Here is a 14094-nt window from a genome sequence, read left to right as displayed (position 1 = left end):
TCCTCGATCGCAATAGAATTGATAGTTTCAAAACATTGCATATTATACATTTCAGGTAAACCCTTATCTACACTTATAATATTTGAGATAGCGGAAAAATATTTATTTAAAATATCTATTTTCTCAGAATCTGAGTAAGCTATTTTGTCGTCACCATTATTATCTGTATATTTTAAAGGGGGTAATTCGTTGTTTGTTTTTGTTTGAAAAACGTCTTTCAGTAATTTCCAATAGAGATTGTTATTGTTCTTACTCGCTTCATCTATGTACGTTTCGATATTGTCATACTAATTTGAAAATGCGTGGGTTTTTTTCATATTGTTAACTTGATTTCGAACTCTTCTGTATTTCATCCAATCGCATTCTTTTTTGGTTTTCATTGCGATGTTACGTAGTCGATCTCTAATTCTTAATGTTTTTCGTAATACGGAATCAAACTAAGGTTTGTCTTTCGGTCGAATTGTAATATTTTTTTCGGGTATACAGTCACGTACACACGAAAGGAAATGATTGTGAAATTTACAGCAGCGTCTGTAACATTATTTGCCTCACATATAATATTTGACCAATTACTTTCTTCAATCATTAAATTTAACCTATCAAAGTCCGCGTTTTTGTAATCCAAAATTTTACGTTCATAAGCACGTTTGAAATTGTAATTCAAAACGAGCGAGATAAAAGTAGCTTTGTGATCGCAAGAACAGAGTCAATGTTGAGAGTACCCGCTTCGCCTACCTGAACATTTATTGTTGTAAGAATTGGGTCAATACATGTACGTGTTCTTTGAGAAATTCGAGTGCTTTCATGTATGTTATTTACTAGGCCATTGTTAGATAATATGTCGCAGATCGGATGTTTGTGTGGAATATTGAAAAGATCGACGTTTAAGTCGCCAACTATGATTATTTTGTCGGAAAATTCTCCGGGCCTGAAATTCAGTACATCTGCGGACATGAAGGATATCAGATATGTAAATCATAACGCCACCCCCGAAACAATTTCTGTCTTTACGAAAAATAGTTTTGAAACCATCTATTGTAACCCTGTCATTCAGTAAATTGTTATCTAGATGAGTTTCAGTGAAACACAAAATGTCAAAGTCATGTACTATTGTATTAAGATGAGCTATTTTGTTTCTGATACTTCTAATATTTAAGTGTAATATGTCAAGGACGTTGTCTACAGTTGGTCCAGGATTGACCTCGATATCACCTGAGATCAGTAAAATAAATGTGAAAAATTGGAGATAAAAATTAATTAGGACTGCATTATCCATAATACATATTGCGCCGTGTACTATGAGGCTGACAAGTGATTTAAGTTTTAAGTATAAAGTTCTGAGTTTGATGCGAAATGTAGCGGATTTAGATAAACATCTGCACGAAACATAAAAAGAGCCGATTGCAGCACGATGTTGTTCGATAGAATTACCCATTGTCAAGCTTTTTATGTTTGCAAACAACAAAAAAGGGAAATAGGCTGCAATCGAGACAAAAATCAGACGCTGTGTGGAAGAAATGTATGGGTACTTCGGTACATGTAGTATGACAATTTATCATATTTTGACCATGTATGATATAAGGAAAAATTACAACAAAACAAAACACGTTTGTAGAAACAATACAAAAAAATTGGAAAAAAGCAAAATACCAAGCAGTGAAAAAAGAACTGCTGTTTGTCATACATTTTTCTTTGGGAAAAATGTAAACACCACACTAGCAAGGGATATACAAAAATGCAAATAGAAAGATTGCATAACATTAAATTAATGTGTGTAGACATGGAAAATTTTAAACAAGATTATATTAAGTATACATAGTAAATATATAATTCCTGTAGTACTGTATACCATTATCATGGTAATGATTATAACACCTTTTTCTTTTTTCTTTTTTTTTTTTTTATATATTAGCATTGTCCATTGTACAAATAGAAATTAAGTGCATCATATTATATACTTTTATAGGTAAGATGTACAGTGGATATATAATCACTCATACCAACCATTCATACTCCACTCATACATTTCAAAATTAACTGAAATTATTTAAAAAAAATAATTATTGAGGTTGCTATAATAGTATCAAAAAAATATAAATTTAAACAAAACATGCAGTAAAAGATATACTATTCAGTGGGTTCAAATATATTGTTCCACAAATTCCATTGTTTTTCAAAAAATAATTGATTGGAATTGTAAATAGATATACACCTTTCAATACTGTATTTTATTTTCAAATGCTTCAAAAGACCTAAAATGTTTAGTGTGTTACCTTGTAATGAGGTATTGAAAATATACTGTTTAGTATACAAAATAATAAAGTTAATTTTCATGTTGTCTTTAGTAAGTGGTAATTCTCCTAAAATTATATTTTCAAAATTAAAACCAATCCTTTTTGAAGTAGTCCTGTAAATATGCAAACTTAAAGCTCTCCAAAGATCCAATACCTCATTACAACTCACAAACATATGTTGAATAGTTTCTGTTTCTTTTTTACACAAGTTACAAACATCTGATGTTTTGATTTGAATTTTTTTGAGATAGTAGCCGACAGGAAGAATTCTGTGAAGAAGTCGATACTGTAGCCACTGTACAGAGGAATCTGATGTAGTTTTGAAACAAACTTTGAAAGCATCCTTTATGCATATATCATTGACACCATGGGGAGATAACTCTACATTCCACTTTGGTATTGAAGTAGGAGTTACCTCAGTTGTGTTTATACAATTGTAAATAATATTTGTACATCTGACATTTGGCAGAATATTTTCAAAATAAAATGGTAAATAAGGATGACAGATTTTTAACATACAGGTCCTCTCAATTTTCAAAATCTTGAAGCATTTCGAAAGAGCACAAATAACACTATTATATTGCATCACATCTATATCAGGGATATGAAACTTCTGTTTAAACACAGATTTTGATAAGAAAGTATATTCATCAGACAAAAAATCTCCAACAATTTTAACACTTTGTTGGTACCAATTCTTTATAAAAATACCTTTACCACCAATGTTTATGTTTGAATTATACCATACTGGAATTGTGAATGTTTTATTTTTCATATTCTTATCTTGATCTATTTTCTTCATAACATGCTGCCATGAGCTAAAAACATCATTCCAAAAAATATTATTTTTGTTCATTAGAACATTTGAAATGTATGAATCTCCAAAATCCAAAACGTTTTTCACAACAGCATTTCCATTAATGGCAAAAAATATATCTAACCAAGGTTTATCACTAGTAGTTACCAGTCTTTTCATCCAAGAACATTTAAGTGATTTGATGAAGTTATCAATGTTCACCATCTTTAAACCCCCAGAGATATGGTCCTGGGTAACTACAGATCTGATTATAACACTTTAAGGTAGTGTGCTACAGCGTCATAAAAATGGCTGACTTCCTCTCGAAACACCATTTTGTTCCGGTTGGCCAAAATTGTCATGCAAAAAAATCACTAGACACCGGTTTTTGGAACTCTTCTTATAAATAGATCTGAATCACTAAAGCGTTTTGTTGATATGATATAAATATAAATGATCACGAAAACGCGGATCAACATTGACAATCAGCTGTTCGTTTGCACGGGGAATCGCGACATGGAATTGGGAGATCTTCCAACACCTCTACAATTCATATCGTGTGTAGAACATGATCATACTTATATGAATGAAGGTAAGTGTGGTTAGGCCTATATGTTTGAGAACTTGTATGAAAGGTGAAGATAACGAACAGTGATCAATCTCATAACTCGTATAAATTGGGCAAACACGGACACACCAGAGGTGGGATCAGGTGCCTAGGAGGAGTAAGCATCCCCTGTCGACCGGTCACATCCGCCGTGAGCCCTGTATCTTGATCAGGTTTACAAACGGAGTTATCCGTAGTCAAAATCAGTGTGCCAAGAACGGTCTAAAAATCGGTATGAAACACGTCAGACACATGTTGTCAGCAGATTTCTGACAATACAACACATTGTAAGCCAATGTGTTATATGACACAACACTCACAATAGTATGAGCTTTTAAACAATTGGATTGATGAAATAACTCAATTGAAGAAATGTACCATCATCATCTGAGACTGAATAGAATAATTTATGAAATACATAAAATATTCTAAGACTCATGTGCAATAAGCATCATTTATAGAAACATTTAGGCCTAGTGCCTTTGATGGTGATTTGTTCTAAATGGAGTGTAATGTTTACATATCTTCAGCTGATCTTTATGCTAAGGCTAAAGCCAAGATGTTAATCAATTAATGTCTGTAATTGTTTTTTATCAATATGTAGGTCGTGAAGTCAGTAGTCTTTTCCCCAAGAAAAGAAAGGAACCACCCACTTCTGCAGAGGATAGTAGTGCTTTTCATGACCATCCATATGTGTCCATGAACAGCTCTTGTATGTGTATTTCTAATGCTATTCATTATATTGAGAAAAATAGCTGTGTACAGGAAAATATATAGATTTCAAATCAATATGATAAACATGATGTGAGTACACGCAATGTGTTAAATTTCAGCTATACAGAAACAAAACTTGAAAAATGCAGAAGGCACTGATGATGATGATGAGGAGGAGGAGGAGGAGGAGGAGGAAGAGGAGGAAAAGGATAGTGATGTTGATGGTGAGGGTGATGATGATAGATCAAGTGAAGCTGGAAAGAATGGTGAGAGGTGTTTATAATAACAAAGTACATGTATTTATACATGAATATAGATAAGTTGTACATACGTGTAAGTAGATGTATTTTTATATCAAATATGTAAATCAAAATTCTTTGAAGCCATTGGCAAATTCATTACAAAATAGTAAGTTTTTCTCTTAATTGTCAGCTCAATATGGCCTATTGCATGTGATATAAACATTTGTATTGTACGTTATGGACTTCATACGTTTGGGATTCAACTCTAAATTTTGTAGGGGCAAACTTTCATGAACTACAAGGACGCCACATTATAGAGATAAATTTTTTAGTTAAGGAGCTAATGAAAGGATGCCATTATTGCTGTAAACCCTTGAATCTGTCTGCTTGTATAAGAGATAGCAGATATGGACTAGGTATTGATACAAGGAACATAATTCTTTATATATATATATATATATATATATATATATATATGTGTGTGTGTGTGTGTGTGTGTGTGTGTGTGTGTGTGTATCTATATCTATATAACTATATAACTTTTAATATTATTTGCTTTTTGTTTTCATTTCTCTGTAATTCTGTTCAGTATAAAATTGTATGAAAATAAATTTGTAAATACAGAGATACTAAACAATTGACTGCATTTTTACACATGTATTGATATGTTATATGTACATTTTTAGGTAGTCTACTTCACATTAAGTGTGAGAACTGCAAAAAGGTGAGCCTGGTTCCAACAGGGAAAAGACATGGTCCAAATGCTTGGGATGTAAATTCCAAGTTAGGTGCAGGTAAAAAAAAAATTAACACTTTTGTTTATTGCTATATTCAAGTTTTTAAGAAGTAAAAGGAATTTGAATATACTTCTTCTGACCTTCATTTCAGCAATGCTTTTTTGTGGCATTGGGGAAACTGCAATAAATGCTTTGCTTGCTGCACTTAATTTACCATCTGTTACCCCAACAACATTAAAAAGGAGAGAAAGAGAGGCAGGGGTGGCTTTTGAGGCAGTTGCAGATGCAACATGCCAGAATGCAATATTAAATGAAAAGAACAGGCATGTATATTTATGTGAAATGATATTAAATTTTCCCAAATATTATTGATAACCGAAATCATTCAATAAAATTTTAATGCTATTAATAAATTCAATAAAAAGCAAACAAATTGATATTAATAAAAAATTAAAGAAGTATTTATTGAACTTGCAGCTGTGAAGTAACAGATAGTGAGGAGGCTGTTTCTTTTGATGCTGGTTGGCAGACTCGAGGAAGTGGTAGAAACTATGCCAGTCTTTCAGGTAAATTCCAACATCAATGTAGTTCTCTGCACATGATAGATCTATATTATGTGCACATTGTTAGGTCAACACATCATATTATGTACACTTTTTAAAAAATTTCAGGTCATGGAAGTATGATAGGCGTGAACACAGGCAAAGTGTTGGCATATTCCTTTCGCAGTAAGAAATGTCGATTTTGTGACAGAGCGAAAGAGGGTGATATAAAAGAACATGACTGTAGAAAGAATTGGGACAAGTCGTCAAAAGCTATGGAATCAGATATGGCAATAGAGGTTATACTTGTCTATAAGATACTTTGTTTCCTGTAATTAAATCTTAAGTTAGATGATAATTTTAATTTTATAAATAAAACACGTGTTCTGGTTTTATAGATGCTGCAAGATATGAAAAACAAAGGATTCCATGTAAAGAAATTAATTATGGATAATGATTCAACCACAATTTCAAGGTAATCTATACCATAAAGTGTATTACAGATACAAGCAGAAATACTTTCATTACCTTTATCTAAATATAAAAATATTTTTATTCATGTGTATATTTTTAGAGCAAAATTAACATTTGATGAAGATCTGGAGAAACACTCTGATTTCAACCACACCAAAAAGAATTTTACCAACAAGTTATTCGAATTAAGAAAGGAAAAGAAATATGCTGCATTGGGGCCCAAAACAATTAAACACCTGACAAAATGTTTTGCATATGCCGTCAAAAGTGCAACAGACAAAACTTCATTAACAACAAATCTTAGCGCTATACCTTTACATGTTTTTGGAAATCATTCCCAATGTGGAGACTGGTGTAGGTATGTAGAATATATATTATTGAATTACATTAAGGTACATTAAAGTGATTGTTGAATATCAACAAGTTATACTCTCATTATCAATCAGGTAATCTATTCGAATATATGCTCTTTACACTATAATATTATATACTATATTTTAGGTCTTTAAAACAACCAGAATCATACAAACCCAGAAACCTACCCTACGGGAAGTATTTGACAGGGGAGGGTCTTCTTCAAGATCTTCAGAAAGTTTTTCAGACATTTTCTAATAATGTTGATAAACTTTTGAAGATTGGTAGCACTCAAGCAAATGAGAGCTTTAATCACATGGTAGCCTGCAAAAATCCCAAATCTCGGTTTTATGCTGGATCAGAATCTACTGCATTTAGAGTGGCAGTTGCTGTAGCCCAGAAAAATATTGGTCAGGAGACTCTGTCTAAGGTTTGTAAATGATTTTTAAAAATGCAGAAAAAGAGAGAAAAAGCTGTTTTTGAATGAATATGTATACCTGGATTATATATTTTATTGTATACCAAACTATTTGAATAAATATATATTTGTAGGTTTATGACAACTTATTGCTGTCACCTGGAAAGAACACCATAAAATATAACACGAAAGTAGAAAAAAAAACGAGAATACAACAAAGCCAGTAAAGAAACCACTACATATAAGAAACGTCGACAGGAACTGAAATCTACAATGACAAAAGATGTATGTTAGAATGGTTTAGCTACAAATGTATGGTATTTCTACCAAGCATTGATTTACTCGATCAAAATAAATTGGAATACGCAAATCCACTGTTTGTTTATGTACCTTAAAATTCCATAATTTTGAGTACACAATCATACTGAACACAATTATTCATATGCATGTTCTATACATGTATCCAATTCTAACTATGATTTTATGTATTATTACAGGTGTCGACTGCAGAAATTAAGGAAGGTGCTACCTATCAGTCTGGTGTTGATTTAATCGACAACAACCAAAGCACGGAGGAGATTCCAGACGTGATGATACCGCCAAAACCCAGAGTGGTAAACAACAATGACCAAAAAAACACCTTTCTTTATTTTCACTTGGAAACAACTGGCTTGGGTAAAATTTTGTTTTATAGACTTTTATATGCTGCTTTCGTTTTACATACAAAAACAAAATGGTGTGTTTTAGCTCACCTGAGCTGAAAGCTCAAGTGGGCTTTTCTGATCACCCGTTGTCCGTCTGTCTGTTTATAAACTTTTCACATTTTCTACTTCTTCTCCTGAACCACTGGGCCAATTTCAACCAAACTTGGGAAAAAGCATCCTTGGGTGAAGGGATTGCAAGTTTGTTCAGATGAAGGGCCATTTCCTCTTCAAAGGGGAGATAATCACAAAAATGCAAAAATTCGGTGGGGTCATTTAAAAATCTTCTCAACAAGAACCACTAAGCCAGAAAAGCTGAAATTTACATGAAAGCTTCCTAACATAATGCAGATTCAATGTTGTTAAAATCATGCCCCCTAGGGGTAGGTTGGGGCCACATTAGGGATCAAAGTTTTACATGCAAATACATTTAGGGAAAATCTTTAAATATGCGCCAAGATAACTCAGGTGAGTTGTGTGACCCATGGTCCTCTTGTTCTCATTGTAATGTATGTTTTTGACCTTGACCTTGGTGTTTGACCTCTTTTTAAAAAAACCCACATTGATCTAAAATGATCATCATCAACTTTGCTGCCATACAGGAGTAACATTGTTTTACTGACACATCTTTTCTATTATTCAAATAAGTGTACAAACCAAAAAGATGAATTTCAAATAGAACACAATTTATTATTTTGTATTTTTCATGTGTTTACATAAAACCCAATACACATTGTCCATGCATCTCATAAATGTACTGATGTTTTAGGTACATCATGTCAAATTATTCAGATGGCATGTATGGTTGGAGAGGAAACATTTAACAGGTATGTTCTGCCTACTATAGAGATTACACCTGGTGCAACATCTGTGACCGGAATACACATTGTCAATAGTGAAATGTTTCATCACAAAAGAAAAGTTGATAGCATCTCCATTGAAAGATGCTTGTTGGATTTTGTTGAGTGGCTAAAACAATTCCAAAATCCCTTGCTTGTTTGCCATAATGGAAAAGCATTTGACTCTATCATCTTAATGAAAGCCTGTTTAAATACAGGCAATATTTCATTGCCTATCAAAGGTTTTGTGGATAGTTTGTGTGTTGTAAGAGAAGTTTTGCCAGGTCGAAAAACATACAAACTGGAAACCTTGGTGAAAGATTCTTTGGAAATGTGCTATGATGCACACTCTGCTGTGGAAGATGTAAAGGCGTTGCAATCTTTATTTGTTCATTACAAGCTCAGCTGTGATATATTGTTAAAGCATAGTTTTAGTGTTGAATACGTTATACAGTCAATTCATTATAAATCAAGGACAAATGAATGCTTGTCATCTCTGCACCCTTTGTCAAACAGTCTGTCAAATTACATGTTAAAGAAAATAGCACTGTCTGGTTTGTCTTACCAACATCTGAAAATGGCATTTGAAAGGGGGGGACAAGAGGGTATTGAAAACATCTTGAGTGAAACAAACAATAATGGTGTTGTAAGAGTAACTAAAACAAAGTCTGTATTTGCAAAGATTATTGCTCATTTCTCTAATTAGATAGATTTTTCTTACATGTAATTTGAATCATAATTTTTTAGATTTAAACTTTTTCAATTGCAAAGCTATCATGCATACACATTGTTCCTTTATATATTGATACAGGTGTATACGAATTTTTTACAAATAAAGGTAAAGAAAATAAAGTAAGTATGAGCACATCTCTTAAACAGGAACAAGGTAAATAGATTTGTGTATTGTATATATTTATGTGGAGTCTCTGATTATTTTATTACTAAAAGTCTTTCTGTATAATTATATTTTCTGTGTTAATGAATGTCCTTTGTTTTTGTGACAGTGTGTTAATTGTTTGTCTTGTTTGTGCTGGGTTTATGTATGTCCTGCTTTTGTTCATTGCTTTTAATGGGTTTTTTTTTAATTTCTGTGACACTTGTACATATATCGTTTATACTATAGCTTATAGTTTTAGTTACTGCTTCTCTATTCAATACAAGTATTGAGTGTTTTATAGATTCAAGTACTCTAGTTTCTGCTTTCATATCCATATTGTTTTGAAAAATGAGTCTCAAATTACTTCAATTTTGATTTATAACTGTAAACAATAATTTAATATCTAGATTTCATTACTTAGAGATTTATTCTTCTAAATTGAATGCATGCTATTTCGGTCCGGTCAAAATTATGAAAGATAACTCTTGCAATAAGACTTTTATTCTAGGATTTTTGAAAAATATCATTAAAAATTTGGATTTTTCAATTTCATTCAATTTCTTTTCATTATGCATCTATCTAATGTCTGTACTTTTTATTTGTAGATTTTTGTGGGGATTCATCCAGTGATTTTCATAATAATTCTTTCTTTATCTGAATTGTACATTTTTTTTACAGATAAAATAAAATATGAACTCATTTTCAAACATGATTTTTTGGGTTTTTCATTGAAGGACATTGTGTATGATTATATACACCAAAGGTACTGGCCATTTGTGAGATAAATTTAAAATTATGGATCATTCACTGTTTATTAAAAAAAATCATAAAAAATATCCTAAAAATAAATGACAGGTTGAGAGTCTTTATCCTTCATGAAAATAACTCAGATTCTACTGTTGAATGCATGGCCAAAAAATCAGAAAGTCCATATTGGTGTAGAGAACCTCCTTAATCAAACATTGTATTGATGGAAAAGTCCATAAATACATAAGTTATATAATACATGTAAATATAATTGAACAAGTTGACTAAAAGTTTGTATACATGTCAGACTTTACAATGTTTTGGACCAAACACATGTTTCACAGGTTAGTTGCTGTCTCGTACATCGTAACCGAACTGGACCAGATCAAGTTCTTCACGTATATGAAACACTTTATCGTGACTGTCCTTGACCAAGATTTCGCCATTAGTGGACCACACTTTACGCAATCGACCGCGACGACACAATTGTCTGCACAGGTACAAAAGTTTGTCCCGGAATTTCGTCAGATCTTCGTTTATTCTGATGTTTTTGGTGTCCCTATGAGATGATAATTTTTTGGAATTACGAAGAAGTCTGAATTTCGTATCGACGGTTGTCAAGCGTGCGATGATTTGTCGCTGTCCTGTAGATCTTGGTTTGCCGACTCTGTGTGAATTGATAAATATCCTCACTAGATAGATCAATTCCGGCCTTCGTGGTTACCTCCAGAATTTTGGCCTGTGTATCTTCATCCACGGTCTCAGGGATTCCAGAGAATCGCACCAGAGGACGTCTTCCGTATTGCTCTAATTCGTCCAACTGCATTTTGAGATGTTTATTTTCTGCCCGCAGCTCATTTACCTGGACACACAGAGGTTCCACCTTCTCTGAGATCATCTGAGATATTTCCTCGTGAAGGGATTCTCTCACGGCGACCTTCACAGCCTCAGCAATCTTCTGTATATCCTCCGATGATATTGTTATGGGTGTGTTAATGACATACTGAGGCTGAAAAGACTGTTGATGAGGATCTACACTAATGTAGGAGTAAACTGCATGATAGGTCCATTGGGTGATTGGGTACCTGAGTTCATGATTAAATTTGGCGTAATATCTTGCTCCTTTGATTTCTTTGGTGAGCGAATAAATTCAATGAAGGATACAGACAAGTCTTTTAGCGCTCTCTTGTTTGAGTCACTCATGCTAAGTCACACATAAATCACACATACAGTTAATGCAATAAGTACAGTACAATTTCTACTTCAGTACTTGATAATGGAGATCTTTAAGTACGAATTTTGAATAAACACGAGAATGGTGACTGAGCGGCGACTGTGAGTCATGAGTTGTTGTCATCAACAAAATAAAAACTTCAAGAAAAGCAAGCAAAGTAAATTTACATTTTGCTTTTTCTTGGTCACATAATGTTCCTCAACATTTCTGACGTATACGTTTCCATTTCCATCATCAAACACACATTTATAAAGAAGAAATCACATATCAATTCTATAGCTCCGTGAAGACGACCATTGCCCTACAAGGGCTGCAACTGCTATGGGCAGTGTTGTCCGCTCAATCTCCTGAGAACCATCTACTTGATCGTAATGATATTTCATACATGGGTTGATTAGGAGTAGAAGAGGACCCTATTGTTTTTCAGGTCAAAAGGAGGCCAGATGTCAAGGGTCAATCTACTCTGGACATAGGAAGACACTGTCTGCTTAATATCTTGAAAACTTTTTCCTCCCCCCCCCACTGACCCCTTTATTTTAAGTAACCCCCCCCCCCCAAAAAAAAAACCCTACCAAACACTTCCATATGTCCCTTGTTTAAAATCAGCATTTCGCAAATTCTATGGTCGTTATAACGATCTATTTTGCCAATACAACTTATCATTGGATCAAATGCTGTCTGATGTGTTTCATACCGACTGTTAGACCGTTCTTGGCACACTGATTTTGACTACGGAAAACTACGTTTACCTGATCAGGATATAGGGCTCACGGCGGGTGTGACCGGTCGACAGGGGATGCTTACTCCTCCTAGGCATGCACCTGATCCCACCTCTGATGTGTCCAGAGGTCCGTGTTTGCCCAACTCTCTATTTTGTATTGCCTGTAGGAGTTATGAGATTGATCACTGTTCGTTATCTTCACTTTTCAATGAAATTCCAAGAACTTTAAACTCAAGCTGATAATTAATATGGTCAATTACTTAAGTGATAAAATGTCTTCCTAACTACTATTAAATGTGAAATAAAGCAAAACACCCACACAACGAACGCACACAAAAATATATTTACTATTTCATTAGATACAACTTGTTTCATTCAAGGGCGAACCGTCTCAGGGAAAAAAATATGTTGGCCAATAGGAACAAATCATGTAAGGGTGAATCCCCCCCCCCCCCCCCCCCCATGTCGTGTTGTACAGGGTCTTGTTACGAATGTTTTGTTTTAATTATTATTAGACACACTATTTATTCAAATCTATATATATTTCAAATTTTAAGAAGACCAAATATATATATATATATATATATATATATATACCAACAGTGTCGTGGCCTTGTCAGTGCTTATATATATATATATATATATATATATATATATATATATATATATATATATATACATGTATATATATATATATATGTATATATATATATATATATATATATATATATATATATATATATATATATATAAAGCACTAAATAATCACAACTAGGTACTGAAAATTTTCACCCCAGCAGCCCGGGGTCGAACTAGCTGCAATAATGTAGCCCTATCCAATTTTTTTTATTCTGACGTTTTCGGGATAGGGCTACAATTTCATAGGATCTCCGTAATGGTGCAAATGCGGGAGTGATTCACTCCCGCAAGATTTGCGCTCATTCTAAAAATTTCCTGACTTTCTTTACGTAAATAAAATGATATTCTATGTTTCTTAGTCAATATATAAATTTACAACCTGCAACTTAAGATTTGTGAGGCTCTATTCTACCGTTTTCAACAATTTCGATAAATTCCAATTTCTCGATTCATATTTGTGCGCCATGTTTGATGTACTGAGGTTTCAACTAAATTCCGATTGTCAAGTCATTTGCATATGCCATATAAGGTAGTATTTACATCAGTGGACAAGTATGGAGGCGAAAGCTATTTCGTCGGTATTGAAAAGGTTTGAATTTAATATCAAGTTAAAAACCGAACAGCAGAGTGTAAATTCTTTCTGCAACAATATGATTTTCCTTTCTTTGTCGAAGTGGCTCGAGTAACTACATTTTCGCACTGATTGTCAATGTTTAGGTTTTTCATTAGATCCACCTACGAGATCTCGCGATAACAAGCATGGCGGAGCAGACGAAGAATTTTGCATGCTGTACATTATATTTAATGAAAAACACCTTTATTAGACATGCCCGAGCACAAAGTTGGTACTCCTTATGGTGTAAACAACATTTGGGACTATAACACAGAGTTTATTATCGGTTATTCATAAAATTATTTTGCACCATTACGGAGATCCTATGGAATTGTAGCCCTATCCCGAAAACGTCAGAATAAAAAAAAATTGGATAGGTCTACATTATTGCAGCTATACGGCGCCCACCGCCTAGCAAGACCGTCAAACCAGAGCGTTTATATATATATATATATATATATATATATATATATATATATATATGCTTTACGGAGGATTTCTGTGTTTTCTTTTCATATTTTTTAAATATTGGTATCCGATTACTG

At 33.2% G+C, this 14094-nt stretch overlaps 1 protein-coding gene across 1 annotated transcript; it reads left to right on the top strand.

The window, feature by feature from the left end:
- Positions 1-3388: 3388 nt before the first annotated feature.
- LOC125671007 (uncharacterized) lies at positions 3389-10276 on the top strand. Its single transcript, XM_056147482.1, has 14 exons — positions 3389-3682; positions 4302-4409; positions 4531-4677; positions 4932-5069; positions 5340-5447; positions 5542-5713; positions 5868-5956; positions 6062-6231; positions 6331-6407; positions 6507-7190; positions 7313-7463; positions 7676-7853; positions 8649-8706; positions 9530-10276. The coding sequence occupies exons 1-10, from the start codon at positions 3544-3546 to the stop codon at positions 6805-6807; spliced, it is 1449 nt and encodes a 482-aa protein (XP_056003457.1). The 5' UTR covers positions 3389-3543; the 3' UTR covers positions 6808-7190; positions 7313-7463; positions 7676-7853; positions 8649-8706; positions 9530-10276.
- The last annotated feature ends 3818 nt before the right edge of the window (positions 10277-14094 follow it).

The sequence above is a fragment of the Ostrea edulis genome, chromosome 8 (genome assembly GCF_947568905.1).
Source record: "Ostrea edulis chromosome 8, xbOstEdul1.1, whole genome shotgun sequence".
Taxonomy (NCBI): Eukaryota; Metazoa; Mollusca; class Bivalvia; order Ostreida; family Ostreidae; genus Ostrea; species Ostrea edulis.
This window is presented reverse-complemented; position numbering and strand designations above follow the sequence as displayed.

What these genes read in the sequence shown, in the direction of transcription:
- LOC125671007 (XM_056147482.1), top strand. Translation starts at nt 3,544, where the DNA reads ATGATCACGAAAACGCGGATCAACATTGACAATCAGCTGTTCGTTTGC. An exon ending in TGTGTCCATGAACAGCTCTT is followed by an intron (nt 4,410 to 4,530) that starts GTATGTGTATTT and finishes GTTAAATTTCAG; the next exon opens with CTATACAGAAACAAAACTTG. An exon ending in GATTCAACCACAATTTCAAG is followed by an intron (nt 6,408 to 6,506) that starts GTAATCTATACC and finishes GTATATTTTTAG; the next exon opens with AGCAAAATTAACATTTGATG.